Consider the following 18,546-nt stretch of genomic DNA (forward strand, 5'->3'; position numbering starts at 1 on the left):
TTTTTATAGAATTATATATTTCGCAAAATTTAGTATCATCTGTTAACTTTGGCAGATAATTATCATTAGTAATTTCTCTATAATTTATATATAGCATATAAACTTCATCATTTAATAAATTTCCTCCTAAAGGTTTATATATAACTGTTTCTTTAAACTTAGAGCTAATTTCTGTTAATAGTGTTAAAACAGAATTATTAGATATAGTATTATATACTTTTAATATAAAACAATCTCCTGGATTTATTATATTTTGCGCTATATACCATTCTTGTTTCATTAATTCATACATTGAATCATATCTAGCCATATACTTATTAAAATTATGAAAATTATATGAATCACTGCCGCCATCGCAAGATATAATTTTTAATTTATTATTTATATTTTTATTTAGAAATCCTTCTATAGTTTTATTAACTACATTAGTTTCAAATATATTACCTGATAGTCCTTCTTTATAACCAATCCATCTATCTGGATAATTCTTTAGCAGATTAAAAGAATCAATTATTAAAAAATTATCACCTTTGTAAGCGCTTTGAGCATACCATTCATAATTATTAAAAACATGTTGATATGCTAATATAGACGCTCCAGGTAATTCTGCTATAAATATAGCTAATTCTGGTATAAATCTATGAATTTCTTTTAAGTAGGAATAACATTCATATAATTTAATATACGCTTTAGTTATATAATTATCATTATCAATTTTTATTTTATTATTTTTTAATGTATTTATTATTTCTTTTTTGCGTTCTATTATTCTTTTGTTATGAGTTGTTAAAGCAGAATTATAATCTTTATCATTAATTTTAAATAATCTATTATGTATGTTAAATATATCTTTATTTATATCTTTTTCTGATTTAGACATTATTTTTTCTACAAATTTATGTATAAAATCAGGAAAAGTATTATAAGTAGATGATATCTCAGAAGATATCATTATTTCATCTGATATAAATTCACCACCTTTTAAAGACAAATTATCATTGTCTTTATTAGTGTAAAATTCATTATAATAATTATTATCATTATCATTATCATTATCATTATCATTATAGTCATTTTCATCACTACCTGAAGAAAAATTAAAATAATTATCACCGTAATACATATTAAAAACAAGTATTTTTTTAAATGTTCTAAATATTAAAATTTATTTTTTTTTTGCTAAATTTAGGGGCAAGTACATGTATCACATCTATTACATTCATGATGATCATGATGAGATCCACCATAATATCTATGATAAGTACTATTTACTTTTCCTCCTTTAGATTTTTTCGCTGATGATTTATTTTGATTACTCTTTGTTAAATTACTTTTAGCTGCGGAATTTTTAGCCAGCGAATTTTTAGCTGAAGACTTTTTAACTGCTCCACCATACTGCTGCTGCTGTTGTAGATCATCAGATAATAAATAATTCTGATTATTATATAAATCTGTATTATTTAAGTTAAGACAACTAAAAGTATTATTCAGCATTAATTGCTGCTGTGAAGTAGCATATTGTTGCTGATTTTGGTTATAATCTGTTAAGAAAATACTCTTGTTTGTAGTACTATACATTATTAGTGTATTTAAATAATACAAAAATAAATTTTTTTATATATTTTTTATTTGCGGCTTTAATGCAGAGAAAAAATTAGGTATTTTGTTGAAAAACAAAATAATAATAATTGCTAATGTTATTAAAATCATAATAATAATAATAATTTTAAAAAACTTATTAAAATCAATAAAAAAACACATATATTTATTATCCCACATTTTTTTAATTAAATCATTACTTTCGTTAGCCGAATAATATTTTTTATTTAAACTAATATTAACAGCATTGTGTAAATCATTTATTAAATTTTTTAAATCTTGTTTAGTATTTATATTATTTTCAATCAATATATTATCTAAATTAGCGGCAAAATTTTGCGCACAGACGCAATTTCTAGGTAGTATATATTTATATGATTTTATATTATCAAGCCAAGCTTTCTTAGTAGCGTAATCTAAAATATCTGGAGCGCTATCAGCAAGTAAATGTAAACTAATCCATACATGCGGACCATATACTTCAGCTGAATTATTATTATTTTTATTTAATAGGAACATTTTTATTTTTCTTATTTAAAATGGAACAAATAAAAAATGAAGTAGATAATAGAGAAATACTTAGATCTCATTTTATTGCAAATTATAAAAACAGTTTTGACTATATATTTAATAGATTGTACATAGATGATTATTATAAAAAACCAGCTTATACAGAATATATATTAAATAGTAGTACTAATACTAATGTTCCTAAATTTACAAAAAATACATATCCTCTCACTTTAAAGCAAACTGATATTCTATATAGCAATAAACCATACAGAGAAATAATAGCAGATATTAGACATAAAAAAAAGGCAGATTTTATTTGGGGGCGGTAATAAAAACAATATTATATTTTTAATCTAAATTTGAATAAAAATTATATTATAAACAATTAAAATATAATTATTTAAAATGGAACGAATAGAAAATGAAAATATCACTAATAATAGCGAAATTTCATTAGATGATATTTCAAAAAATAAAACTAATATTGAAGTTCCACTTACAAAACAAGATTCAGTGGAAAATGTTTCTATTTTAGAGGCAAAAGAAAATATTTCTGCTGATAATAATTTAATTAAATTAGTTGTAAATTCATCTACTGATGATTTAACTAATAATAAATCTGCAGCAAAAGAAAATATTTCTGCTGATAATAATTTAATTAAATTAGTTGTAAATTCATCTACTGATGATTTAACTAATAATAAATCTGCAGCAAAAGAAAATATTTCTGCTGATAATAATTTAATTAAATTAGTTGTAAATTCATCTACTGATGATTTAACTAATAATAAATCTGCAGCAAAAGAAAATATTTCTGCTGATAATAATTTAATTAAATTAGTTGTAAATTCATCTACTGATGATTTAACTAATAATAAATCTGCAGCAAAAGAAAATATTTCTGCTGATAATAATTTAATTAAATTAGTTGTAAATTCATCTACTGATGATTTAACTAATAATAAATCTGCAGCAAAAGAAAATATTTCTGCTGATGATTTAACTAAAAATACATCTGAAGTAAAAAAAACTTTAGAGAAAGTATTTAGCTACAGACATACTACAACTTTAACTGATAATTACGATTTCTTTGTTAATAAATTAATGTATTATATGTCAGTATGTAATGATTTAATAAAAAATGAAGAAGAAAATATTAAACTTAATAAACGAGAATGTAATGAAAAAGATTTCTTATATTTTAAAGACAGATTTAATATTATACTATCTAAATTTTTCATTTATTATGTTTTAGATAGTAAATTTAGCTTTATTGATTTTATTGAATATATAGATGAATTCAGCGATAAATGGAATAAAAATATTTTAATGAATATATCTATTTTAAATAATCTAGATTTATATAAAATATATAATGCATATAAAGAATGTCTTAATAATAAAAAAGAAAATATTATAGCTAATATATCTGATATGCTTAAAAATACAAAAAAGATAATTTATAAATTATCTCCTATTTCCGCTAAAGAAGATATGATTTATGTTTTTAAAAATGAAAATTTAATTAAATATGATTACATATTAAAAAATGAAAATAATATGGGAAAGGATAATTATAATAAATATATTGAAACAAAAGATGATAAATTTATGAGCAGAAGATCATTAGAAAATTGTATCTTAGATTATATTTATAGTAGTACTGGTATTTTTAATAATAATGAAATTAATGATATTATTAGTTTTGAAACTAGTAAAAAAGATGGAGTTGAAGTTATTAAAACATTTAAAACTAAAGAAGATTTAATTTACTCGCTTATTAAATGTTGTACTTTAATTAGCAAGTATTTTGGAGAAAAAGAAGATAATAAATATTTTAATAGTAAATACTCTGATTTTTATATAAATTTAGATTATTTAATGTATAGAATTTCAGTTGATGTTGATTTTAATTTTATACATTATTTTATTTCAATGAATGGCATTGGAAAATCTAAATGGATTAAAGATTTATTCGGCGATAGAAGTTTTAAAACAAGAGTTACTAATATATTAGAAACAAAAAAATCAATTAATCCAAAAGTATATAAATCTTTTATTAAAGCTATTTCAGAATACGATTTTATTTTAGAAAGTATTAGACATTATAATTCACCAAATGAAACAAATAAAGAAATTGAAGAAAAAGAAAAGAAAAATTTTATTACAAGAGAACCAAATGGTAAAGCTGTTTATACAATAGATTTAGATAAAATAAATAAAATTGTAGAAAAATTTAAAGTAAAATTATCTGCTCGAGAGTATAATCATTTTAAAACATTTTTAGCTAATATGCAAGTACAAACTGATAAAAGTATTTCTATCAGATTTTTAAATGAGTGTGTTAAAAATATATATATGATTGTAATTGATAATTACTTTAATGAAAATAAAAAATAATATATAAAATATATATAAATAATTTACTTAAATTTTATTTTTTTTGTTTCTAGCTAAAATGACTTTGCAGTATATACCAAAGTTAAGCAAAATAGTAGTAGATATTAATGACTACAGAGAAATTTCTATTAAATCTAATAATTATTTTATAGTAATTGATAGCAGAGAAAAAAAACTAATTTATGCTGCTAGTATTTTACTAAGTAAAAATACAGATAAAATATTAAATTTTATAACAGCTCAATTAATATATGGAGATATACATTTATGTTATATAGACGATTCAGGAGTTATTACTATAGTTGCGATAATAGAACGTAAAACGTCTAAAGATTTTACTTCAAGCATAAAAGATAAAAGACTAAATAATATTAAATTATTATCGGATTACTGCAGTATTAATAATATTATTCCGTTTTTACTTTTAGAGGGTGTAAATAAATTATATCCAAAAGCGCCAAAATGGGAAGATAAAAATTTAATATGCAAAACTTATACAAATAAAATAAATGATATGTCTATAAGAATGTCTTTATTACAATTAGTTGTCAAATATAACATTAAACTTTTACTGTCTAGTTCACAATTCGACTCTATTATACAACTTTCCGCATTGTTTAAATACTTAGTCGCTACTACTAATAGTTTAGCAAAAAATAATAATAAAGAAATATTTAACATATATAGCAAAAAAAAAGAAATATCTATGATATCAGAATTAGAAACTACAAATATTTATGAAAATTTTAAAATATGGCGGGTAAAACAAAATAAAAAAGCTATAAATAATATATTTAACTGCTTTGAACGCGGCAAAAATAATATTAATAATAATTTTTTTATTACTTTATTGTCATTCAATGATGAAGGTATTATGTTAAATTACACTAACGATTGTTGTAATTTAATTAATTATTATATAATTAATTATAACCATTATATTGATAATAAGCTGTTTTTTCGAGAACAATTAATAGATGGTTATTATAATATTATATTTTACTCTAATATTAATAATAAACTAAATATAAAAAAAACCACTATAAATAATTTCTGCTTAACTTTAGCTAATAATATTTATGAAGTATATGCTATTAATAGTGAAAATTTTTATAATACTAGTATCTTTTCATATAATAATAATTTAAATATTTATAATGATTTAATTAAATTAGTTATTATAGATAAATTAGGTATAGCAGCTTTAATTAATATTGATATATTATACTCTGCAAGTAATAGCGAAAATAAAAATATAAATAATATAAAGAATATAACAGCAGATTTAATTTATCAGCAGTATTTAAATAAAGAATTTATACTTGATCCATTTAATACAATATATATTAATAATGATATTATATACTGTATTTTTAGCGCGGATTTTATAGTTAGTGATTTTTTTAGTATATTATATTATTTTCTTATAAAAACAAAACTAATTAAAGATTATAATAATATAGACGAATGTAGATTAGTATTAAATAAAAAACATTCTATTAACTGCATTTATAATAATAATATAAATATAACATGTATTTGCGAGTTAATTATAAATTTATCTGTATTAATATTTAACAATAATAGAGATAAAATAAATTTTCTGCTAAACAGTATAAATAATAATAATATAAATATAGTTAATCATAATGTTTTTTGCGGAGTAATAATTAATAAATGCTTATGCGGTCAAGAATAAATATATTACTACTCTTCTTCTTTAGATAAACCTGCTAAAAATCTCCCATTTTCGTAATCTTCTGGTTCATCTTTTCTAAAATCTAAATCTTCATTATCTTCTTCATTTATTAAATTATCTTTATTTTCTTCTTCTTCGATAAATTCATTTGAAGAATCTTCTAAATTAGCAGAAGTATTATTATTATCTTCATCGTCATTATTGAATAGATTATTATTATATTTGTCGTTATTTGACAGCTTTTTATTATATACTTTTGTATATTTAATATAATTATTATAAATAACTTTAATGGTATAAATTAAAATTTTAAGATTTAATTTTGATATAACAAAAGCAAAAATATTATATATAACGCCTTTTAAATACATTATAAAGAAATTCATATCTTGAAATATATTATTATCATTACTTGCTAATATTATATTATTAAAATTACATATTTCATTTTTTTCTATTATTATATCTTTTATAATTTTCCGCTTTGATTCATCTTCATTATTATAAAAACTATTTTTTATTATATTTAATATTTCTTTCTCATCATCATCATCTGTTAAAGTGTTTTTATTTAATATTCTACTTAAAATTCTAATTAAATATAGAATAACAGAAATAAGATAATTATCATCGTTAATTATTTTATCAAACATAGATTTAATATTTTTATTTTCATTTAATATTTTTTCTAGCAGTTTAGAGTTTGTATTATTTTTTAATATAATATCACGTACTATATTTTTTTTCTCAATATAGTATTTTTGATTTAAATCATTATTTGTATTTGTTTGTTTTATTATAGCCATTACTTGTTTATCTAATTTATCTTTATATTTATTATAGTAGTTAACAGCAGTAGTAGAATTAATGTCCCAATTACTGATATAGCCGCATGCTGAACATTCTATATTATTTGATGAATAAGTATGAGATATATTAACAGGGCAGAATTTTTTTATTTTTGCTAAAAATTGTTTAACTTTTATAATATTTATTATTTTATCTAAGTTAGTAGAGTATTTTTCTATATTTTTATAGTCCCAGCCGCAAACACTGCATTTAATAATACCATTATTATCTCGTTTAAAATCATGTTTATCGCCGTTTAAATCATATAATATATATAAAGGCGGTTTAATATTATTTTTATATTTATTAGAATTTATCACATTATAATCGAAATAATAATAATCTTTATTAATAAGAATAAAATCTTTTTGATAGTTTTTTGGGTATATATTTATTATATTATATACATCTTTATTTGTTATCATGCTGTTGAAAAATAAATCTCCATCTATTTTTGCATCATAATCTAAAGCAACAAAAATTCTTTTATCTGGAATTAAATAATTCCACTTTATATTTAATCCTATTCTATTATTTTGTCTTAATTTATTAGTTTTGCTGTTTTTAATGTAATTTAATATAATACCTATATTAGAATGAATATTAGTTATAGCTTCATTATATATTTGCGAGTATTCTACAGCATGTGTGTTTTTATTAAGAGATATAAATTGATTGTACATGTTAGTAAGTATATCATATATATTACCAGTTATATCTAGCAGTATTATAAAGCCTCCTTTAGTAGTTTTTAATTTTTTGCTAAGTATATTAATAAAAGCAGCGCAGTATATCATAGCGAAAATATTTAATACGTCATTTTTCATTTCATTAGATAATATATTATTTTTTAAATAATTTTGCAAATTAGTTTGTGTTATTTGATATATGCAGGGTATACACATATCAATAACATCTTTTTTGGTTAAAATAGTTTCATTTGTAGTTATAGATGGTAGTCTAATATATATATTAATATATTTATATATTAATTTATATAATTTATCATCTGCCATTTCTTTATATATATAGTCGTCTAAAGAGTAATATTCCATAGATTGCATACTATCATAATCAAATAATTCTGATTTACATATTTTACATACAGCTGTTTTTTGTTTTCTGTTATATATAATATAATTACTAATAGCGTTTTTTTTATTAAATTCGCTATCATCTATCATTTTAAGTAGTATTATATTATGAGGACATATCATGTTTTCACCGCATGAATTGCATATTATCATTTGCTCGCGATTATACATATTATCATAATAATCTTCTAATTTCTTTGCATTTTTCTTTATATTAAATTTAGAAGTTTTATTTGAATACATTATATTATAAATTAATAATTTATGCGGGCAGGAAATTTCTATAGATGATGTTTGGTCGATTTTTGTAAATTTTTCTAAATAATCATTTATTTTTTGCTTTATAGATTCGCTAAAATTAGTATCATCATATATATTTAAATAATATTCATTTAATATGTTTTTAATTATATCAATATTATTAGAGTTTTTATATTCTTTTTTTCTTGATTCCGCGACGCTTTTGATATCGTCATAATTCATTACAATATCAAAATATTTGCCCTCCATTAAAGAATTTATATCTGAGTTAATACCAATTTTATAATTTTTTATTTTATGCATTGAATTAATAATATTAATTATTGTTTTTGTTATTCCTATTTCATTTAATTTAATATTATATTCTTCATTTGCAGAAATATTTATAATTTTAATATTTTTATCAGCGAATTGCTTTAAATTTTTCACTATTTCTTTATTATTTTCATTTCTAATAAGAATATGTCTTAATTCTTCATATTCTTTATCATTTTCATTGCAGACATCTTTAAAGTTAACTATAATATACTTTGAACCAAATTTAATATTTTTAATCTGTGTATACTTTCTATTATCATCAAGTATTATACCATAACCATCTCTTAATGGAAATGATGCTTCTTCTTTAAATTTAAAGCAGGGTATTAAAGATGTTTCATTTATATTAACACAAGTATTATAAAATTCCGCTAACTCAGATTTAATATCGCCAAATACATCTACTAAACGAGAGTATATGTCTGCTATATTTTTTATATTTTTATATTTTAAATAATATGGTTGTATAGTTTTATGATTTAAATTATTTATAGAAGTAGATATACTAGTATTTACTGTTATTACAAAATCTTCTTCTTCCATTTTTTTTTTATTTAATGCAAAGAAGAATATATATGATATAAATTTATTACTATTAAAAAAATAAAAAAAAATATACGTTAAAAAAAAATTCTTTTAAATTTAAAAATATTAATTGTTTAAATAAATATTTAGCACTTCTATTGATTTTTCTCCATAGTCGTCATAAATTCTACATATAAATTCATTTATCATTCTTCTATAATCTATTATCAATTTCAAGGCAGAATTATTATCTATTATAATAGGTATATCTGTATTTTCTGTGTGTTTTTTATCTATAGTATATATATCAAATATATCTACATAATAATAATAATTACCAGAATTATTTTTAGCAGCGATTTTGCTATATTCTTTTAGTTTATTAGTAATAATACTTAACAGATTTACTTTTATTTTATTATCAGTAGCGGCGTTTTTTGATTCTATATAATCTTTATCTTCTATCATTAGAGAATTTAGTTCTTTTATATTAATTTCCTCATAATTATTAGTATTTATATAAAGCGGCTTAAAATAAAGCGGCGATATAATTAAATTTAAAAAAAGTATATTCATTATTTTTACATCAACTATAATACCATATAATTTATCATCTGCTTTTATAGCAGCTAATTTTTCTAATATTATTCCCCATTCTTTATATTTTTCTATATATTTTTTATTAAATTTTTGAATACCTGTTATATACATATATATTTGATCATTTTTATCACGAGCAGTTATATTATTAAAACTACATATACCTATATCGTTTTTAATATCTGAATTTAATTTAAAATTACATATTATACTATTAACATTAAAATTAGCAGCTTTATATTTAAATTTAATTGAAACATTTGTTATAATATCATCATCATGTAATAAAGATCTATTTGTTTCTGTTATTTCTAATATATCAATACATACATTATTATTTATTATTTTATCTAAAAATAAATCATATATTTTTTTTTCTATAAAGTCTTTACTGTTTGTTTTAAAATCTATATCTGTAATTAAGTTAACAATTAATTTGCAGGTATAATACTCGTCATTGATGCTAAGTGATGTCATTTCTTTATTATATACTAAAATATATCAATTTTTATTAATTTCGCTTAAAACTTTATTGTATAATTCATATTTATCTGTTTTGTCGACTAAAATTGATACATTTAATAAAGGCATATACTCATAAATATTTATTTCGCCGTTTTCAGCAGTAGTATAAAAGAATTTTCGCTCTATGTTATCTATTTTAACAATTATAGAAGAGCCTTTTTTCTTTACCTTTTCATAGGCTATACATGGAGATGGCGACTCAACGTCGAGAAATATATCATCAGTATATAGCGGCATATTATTTGACTGGCAGCCAAAGCAGCTATATTTTTTATTGTCGCAGTTTATTGAAGCTTCTTTTAAAGCAGTAAGGAAAGTTTCGTGTATGTTAAAATCTTTTATATTTCTAATATACATTAGATACTCACGAGTACCCTTTTTTTCATCTTCTAGGCGTGGACAGTTGAGTATATATATATTCCACTGAACATCGCTAATATTTGTAGGAATAGCTGATACAAGAATAACTACTTTAACTATTCTATCTTGTTTAGGCATATCTGCTAATGAGCCTGGCCTAATAGCTCTTTTATATATCTGAATTTCGGAGCTTTTAGTTTGTGGCGGTGAAAACATAATAACTAAAGTAGCATTCATAAAATTATAACCAACTTCACCTACAGTACTTATTATAACAACTTTTAATAGATCGCATTTTATATTGTCTCTAGAATTTGCTATTTTCATTATTTGTTCTCTTTTTTCCATTTTTGTTTCACCTATTAATACTCCAAATTTAATATTATTTTCATTTAATACGCGTATTAATTCTGGCAGTATAGAGTGCCTTGTTATATATATTATAGCCATACGTTTTGTAGCCTTTACATAATCTATTGTTTTACTATATTTTTCTTTAACACCCGATATACATAAATTAAAGCTTTCATTAGAAGCAGAAATGTTAACTTTTTTGCCATATTTAACTGTAAATTCGCGCGAATCAGTTATAGGTGCTTTATCTTCTCTGCTCTGGCGAATTTCAATCATTCTATATGTCATATAAGTAGAAAATTCTTTGTCGCTCATAGTGCATAAATCAATATCAGGTCCTTCTAAATTTGGTATATCTACTGTTTCTTCCTCTGATGGAGTATAATATATAAGTCCATAAAGTCGCCGCATAAAAAGTTCTTTATTATTTATACTGCCGTCATTTTTAGTAAAAATAACTTTAAAGTCTTCAAATGTTTCAGGTATTAAAGGATTATAACGTCCGCCAGTATCTACAGCTAATGTGTTTAAAAATTTTAGCTCAAAAGGATCATTTTTTATAGGTGTGCCAGTAAAAAAGTAAATTCTATTAGTTGCATTAAGTTTTTTTAAAAATTCGTAAAATAAGTTAGCATAAATCGATCCATGAACAGTTTTATGAAATAAAGCATCGCATTCATCTACAATAAAAAGTTTATTGTTTATATACTTTATATTTCTATTATTTTTATCTGTCAGAATTTTTTCTAGTTTAATTCTAATTTCTAAATCACTTAATGATTCTTCATTTTCAATCATCATTTGCTTATATGAGTCGCTTTTAGATAATGAGATAAATTTAACATTTTTATTCATATAATTTTCTACATTTTGTATTCCTTTTTTACCAAATTTAGGTATCATTTGCATTAAAACTCTTTTAACATACTCATGTTGAGTTTTATGTATTAAGGCGAATGTAGTTTTACCTATAGCGGCGGCATTTGCTATCATAGGTGTATATGTAAATGTTTTACCTGAACCACATTCCATATAAGCTAATAATCCTTTACTATTTTTAATTTGATACTTGCGAGTAAACTCATAAAGAAGAAATTGATGAAATAGTAAAGTTGTATCTAAACCTGGTTCTCTTCTAATACTGTTTATTATTTCATTTATTCGTGTAAACATATTAGTAACATTAGATTCTATTAAAATTAATTTTTTCTTTGATATTTCTTTCTCTTTAGAGTCATTATTATTATAATTATCATTATTATCAGTCATTTTAATATAAATAAAATATATATATATATTAATTTATTTAAATTTATTAATTAATTATATTAAAAATATAGTTATTAAGCAAAAAAATGAATAAAGATAATAATATTACAGATTATATAAAAGAACTTAAAAAATTAGAATTAACTGATTATTGTTTTATAAATCCTACTATAATAAACTATAATAAATTAAATGATTTTAGTTTATCATCGTCTATAATAGCTTATAATGACTTAATCGAACTAATTAAAAAAACAAATGGAAATAATAATATTATTACAAATTTATGTAAATTTGTAAAACATAATATTAATTGGGATGAAAATGAAAAAAAACTTATATGTGAATGTTATCAAATAAAAGAACACATTATAGAAAAAACAATAGAACTATTTAAAAAAAATATTAAATGTGGAAATGAAAATATTGAATATATGAAAACTATATATAAGAATATATTAGATAAAATGAAAAAAAATGATTTTACAGAAATTTGTTATTGTTTAGATTTAAGATATTTAATAAAAAATATAAATTTTAAGCATTCTAATTGTAATTATAATTGTAATGATTATGAAAAGAATGCTAATAATAATTGTTATAGATGTATATATTTATCAATACTTGATTTAATTAGATATTATAAAGTAAAATTTATAATATTTGAATTATATAAATTTAACGGAAATAATAAAAATTGTGATTATAATTTATCAACTATGTGGAGCAATATTATAAAAGAATTTCAAAATTGTATAAATATAGCTTTTTTTAATAATTGTAATGATAGTTGTTTAATTGAAAAATTAATTTATAATAAAATAAAACCTTTATTGAGTAAATTTGTAGCAGCATATTATTATCTTATTACTTTGTTTATAAGATTAGTATATACTATATACTATGAATACTACTATACAGATAATAGTAATAATTATTTTAAATTTCTAGAATCTTTTCAAATATATATATCTAAAACATTTAATAATTTAAATTCTATATTGGATTGTTTGTTTGCTACATCTAATGATCTAAGATATAAATTTTTAGATATTTTTTCACCGCAAAAAACAGAATATAAAGAAAAATTTTTTTCTTTTGCAGAATATAGTAATAATAATTTCAAAGAACTTAGATCGCTTTTATTAAGCAAACAATTTAAAGAAATTATTGCAGAAGAATTAAAAAAATACTAAATAAATTAATTAAATTAAAAAAAAATATTAATAATATTAATATTAATATATTATTTATACTAAATTAAAATCTTGGCAAAAAAAAATATTAATATTAATATATTATTTTTTTATACGTGGTTAATATTTAAATAAATAAAAAAAAATTAATTAAATTTAATATAAATTATATATATATTAATTTTTCACCCAATGCGCGCTATATAATTCTAATTTATTTAAACTATTGTTATACTTATATAATAATAATATACTATTATTATCTTCATCAAAATATGTTACACTTATATTTTCTACACTAAATACAACACAAGCGTATTTTATATTTCTTTCTTTGCTTTTTATATTTTGCATATGTTTATTTATATTAATGAATATTTTTATATCTTCTTTTGATGGTAGCGCTGATGCATTAGGATGTGTGTGCCAAAAAAATCTGAAATGTTCTTCGTCGTCATGCGCTGGAAAACATATAATTGATTTTACTGATGATGAATCATCGCCAAACATAAATACATCGCATAATATTAGCGACTTGTCATTAGTTGTTTTTTTATAGGCTAAAGTGCCTGAATATTCTACTTTCATTTTATTTAGAAAAGTAAATAAATAATTTAAGTTTATGTAATTATAAAAAAAATTTATCTCTTCTAAATCTAGAATATTTGTCATTAAAATAGTGTTTATATAATTTTAAATAGTATAAATAAATATTATAAGTTTTTCTCAATAACAAAAGAGAGATAATGTTAGCATTATTTTTCCTGCCTGAATGTAAATTTTATAATAGTCGCGTAAATAAAAATATACAAATAGATGATATTTTATATAATAAAAACGATAAATGGGAGCAAAATTTAATATCATTCAAGGAAGCTTTAAATGAATTAATGGATGATTTATCTGCTAATACTTATGGATTTGAACTAAAAGATGAATATAAATCAAAAGGATCAAACAGATTTAATAAAACACTAACAACTTTACATAATGATTTAAAAACCGCTAATGAAAAGTATACTGTAAGAGATATAATCAAAGGATTGCGCAAAATTTGCTATAAAGATATTATTAAAGGCGGCAGTAAAGATAATAGAACTATAAATCAGGTTATTTTAAAAATAATAGATGATTATAGGCATGAATATGGGTATGATCCTGATATATTTTATATAAACGATGAGTTAAAAAAAATATGCGCAGATGAAAAAATATCATTAAAGTTTATGGATAATAATAATGCTATTAAACTAATAAAAATATTACTAGGTATTGATGCTAAAGAGTTTAAAGATAATAGCGAAAATGAAGAAATTATAACTGCTAAATATAAAACAAGTGATGATCTTATCAATATATTCTGCAAATTAGCAAGTAAATATAATAATAACTTATATAATAATGATATTAATAATATTAATTTAATAAGTGAATCAAAGAAAAAAGATATTATAAATAGTGTATTAAATATATATGGTAAATCTACTATAGGTGAATTATTACATACTTCAGCGGCGTTTAATAGAGATGCGCGGAAATTTGACGATAAACAGATAATAAAAGTAGAGAAATTTTTCTATAAATTACCTGCTTTAAGATCGTCTAGAGAATGGCTAACAAATATAACAATAGATTCTATATTATTTAGATTTTCTATACAGTATCCACACTATTATCCGTTAAAAACATCGCCGCAGAATTATATGGATTGTCCTAATGATACTCTAAATGATTTTAGTTTACGCGACGCTATAAAGAAAAATATATCTATAATAGGTGTAGTTTTTAATACTGCTAATTATAATGAAAGTGGTAAACATTGGGTTACAGTTGTTATTAATATGAGAATTAGGCCAAACAGAATATTATACTTTGACAGTAATGGATTAAGTGCTTGCGATAATATATTAAATTGGTGTAAAAAGCAGTATAAAGAAATGCTCGCTATTAGCGCTGAATTAAATACTGAGGCCCCTATTTTTATAACAAATAATATCTCGCACCAAAAAAGCAATACAGAATGTGGTGTTTATTGTATAGCGGTACATCTTACAGAACTTAGCGAAAACGCAAATCAGCTAGATATATGGCTAGGGTCTAGAATATCAGATACAATAATTTATAAGTTAAGAGAAAGTTTATTTGTTGATTATAACAAAAAATATAAATAATTTTCCTATATTAAATGGATTTAAATATAAATAAATATATAATTTTTTTCTTTGTAGCGGCTATATTTATTATAATAATATTGCTAATGAGAGTTATAATGAAACAAGAGAATATAAAACATAAAAGATATGAATATAACGCCGCTATATATCCACCGCGACTATGGAATAATAATAAGTATGAGCATAATAAACATATTTATTCAAAAACATATTATATTAGGCGTTAATATATTTTTTCTGTTTAGTGGGGGTCAAAATTCAAATCAAATAGAGGAAAAAAAAATTGAATATAATATATATACTATAATAAAATTATTATTAATAGATAGATAATGATTAATAATATTTTTAATGATTATATAGAAATAAAGAAAGTGGTAATAAAATATTCTCCTTCTATTAATTATCTTAGCGAAAATTTTTATATTGTGAAAAATTTAGTTAAAGTTCCTTATAAAGTTGACGGGCATTTTATATTGACAAATTATGAAAAAACTAAATTAATGCATCCAACTATAAATACATTTGAACTTTTAAATAATAAACAACATAGAAAAAATTTAAAAAATAATTCTAATATTATATTCATTAAAAAAACACCGCAAAATATAAAATTAATATAAATAAAATAAATATATAGTATTATTAATTGATATAAATTTTATTTTTTTTTTATTTAATTAAACAATACATTTATATTTTATGGAGCAGCAACAAGAAAAAACACAACAGCTATTTAATAATAATACTACTGAAAGTACCTCAAATAAATTTAATTTTAGCGGAAGTATTAATGCATATTTAACTAAATCTTATTCAAATGATGCAAATAAAAACGAGCCAGAAAATTTCATTGGAGCAGTTCATATTAAACTTGTACCTACTCAAAATACTTTAGATAATTTAATAAAAATAACAAATAATGATATGTGTTTTAATACAATACATAATAATGCTAAATTCAGTATAGATAATCAAGAATTAATAAAGCTTTTATTTACTACATATGATAATAAGTTTACTAATAATTCATGCGACATTATTAATAATAACACATATCCGCCGCTAAAAACTTTACATTTATTATAATATAAATAAATAGATTATATATTTAAATTATAGGAGATTTTTTCAATCCTTGAAATAAAAAATTATGATAAATATTAATTATATTTTTTTTGTCTTTATTTGGCGTGCTAGAATTAAGTAGATTGAAATTCGGGCTATTTATAAATTCATATGAATAAATATCTGTTTCATCTGATATATTATCTGCAGACATTAATGTTATTTCTATTGGAAATTCTGATTTTACTATTTCTATATTAACTAGATTAGCGTCAAATGTTCTTATATCGTTAGATTTATAATAATAAGTTTTTTTATAATCATTATCTGTTACTAAGTTTAGCCGCGAGATAGCTATCATAGGAATATTATCATTTATTTTTATATAATGTATAAGTAAATTTGGCGCAATAAAAGTAGATGTAGGATTAACAGTAATAGTAGAAGTAGTCAATCTAGCATGTTGAAGATAAAAAATGCAGTAAGAAGATAACATATTACTGCTGCATTTATTATTTAATTTTACTCCCTCAAATTCTTTACTAATTATACCAGGCTCATCATTAATAAAATTAAATAAATTGCTAGTAAAAGTATACATGCTTGTATTATTTATATACATTTTTCACCATGGAAAAAAAATATATTTTAAATTTATTAAATTTATTAAATTATATTGCCTTTTTTATCCATATCTAATATTATATTATAAATATTATATAAATTTCGCTTTATATTATCTGTTTTATTAGGATTAAATATACTAATGTCATTAGTAATATAACGTTTAATATCATCTGCAATTTTATTAAAATTATTCTCATTCTTCATAAATTTTAGCAAATCTTTACTATTAAAAAGTTTATAATATTTACACCGAGCAATGAAAGAAGAAAACATTACACTAAATGTTGTTATTTTACTTAAATCTTTATCAAGTCGTGATTTTTTTATATATTCTAGCATATTAGCATACATAGTCATACTGAAGGCTAATATATTTTTCTCTTCAGCAGGTATATAATTTATAGAATTATCTTTTGTTTTGTAGTTTAATATAGTAAAATTTTCATAGCTTTTAGTTATGTCGCGATATGTTTGAATAAGATCATCATAGTTAATTAATTTTTTATCTATTAAATTTCTTTTGATGTAATATAGAGTTATATTTATAAAATTATCTATAATCTTTGCATCTTCGCTGCCAAAAATCAAAGATAATTTTTCTATACCAAAACTTTTATATCCCATTACGTAGCAGCCATAAATTTCGTATAATAGTAACAAATTATTTTTTACTTGAGTAGGATTATTTTTTTCTGCTTGTTGTACTTTTTTATTATTTATAGCTATATAGATATAAGATAAATTTATAGCTAATATATCTTTTACAGCTAGAAAAAATACTGGATTATTTATAATATGAGAAGTATCTTCAGCGGAAAAAACCAATAAATGAACAGGAAAAGTTATATAGTCGTTTTGTGTAAATATATAAATATTCCATGGAGCTACTGTAGAAGATAAATTATAATTAACAGTAAAAGAATATTCATAATCTATTAAACATGGTATTTCTTTTTCGCCGTTAAACATAATATTAGGTGTTTTAGCGTCGCCATGTATAATGTATTTTTCATTGTTATTAGCTGAAGAAATATTATTATTTATTATACCATTTGACATAACACTATTATAATTATATGCTTTATCTATTATAGATTTAAATATAGGAGATTTAA

General features: G+C 20.9%; 1 protein-coding gene across 22 annotated transcripts in view; it reads left to right on the forward strand.

The window, feature by feature from the left end:
• The window catches only part of LOC149876384 (uncharacterized), a 264,010-nt gene that overhangs the window by 73,340 nt on the left and 172,124 nt on the right, over positions 1-18,546 (forward strand). For 9 of the 22 annotated variants that reach the window (XM_090075437.1, XM_090075433.1, XM_090075434.1 and 6 more), the window contains one exon: positions 1,190-4,512. In XM_090075437.1, coding sequence (XP_089931563.1) covers positions 2,518-4,512 — 1,995 coding nt within the window. In that variant the 5' untranslated portion in view covers positions 1,190-2,517. Of the gene's footprint in view, positions 1-1,189; positions 4,513-10,561; positions 12,384-13,964; positions 14,028-18,546 lie in introns of those variants that run through there. The other 13 variants (XM_090075446.1, XM_090075445.1, XM_090075449.1 and 10 more) reach the window with 6 other exon arrangements.

The sequence above is a fragment of the Hydra viridissima genome, unplaced genomic scaffold, assembly GCF_058129835.1.
Source record: "Hydra viridissima isolate aposymbiotic clone 2 unplaced genomic scaffold, HvirCarnegie_v1 scaffold_21, whole genome shotgun sequence".
NCBI lineage: Eukaryota > Metazoa > Cnidaria > Hydrozoa > Anthoathecata > Hydridae > Hydra > Hydra viridissima.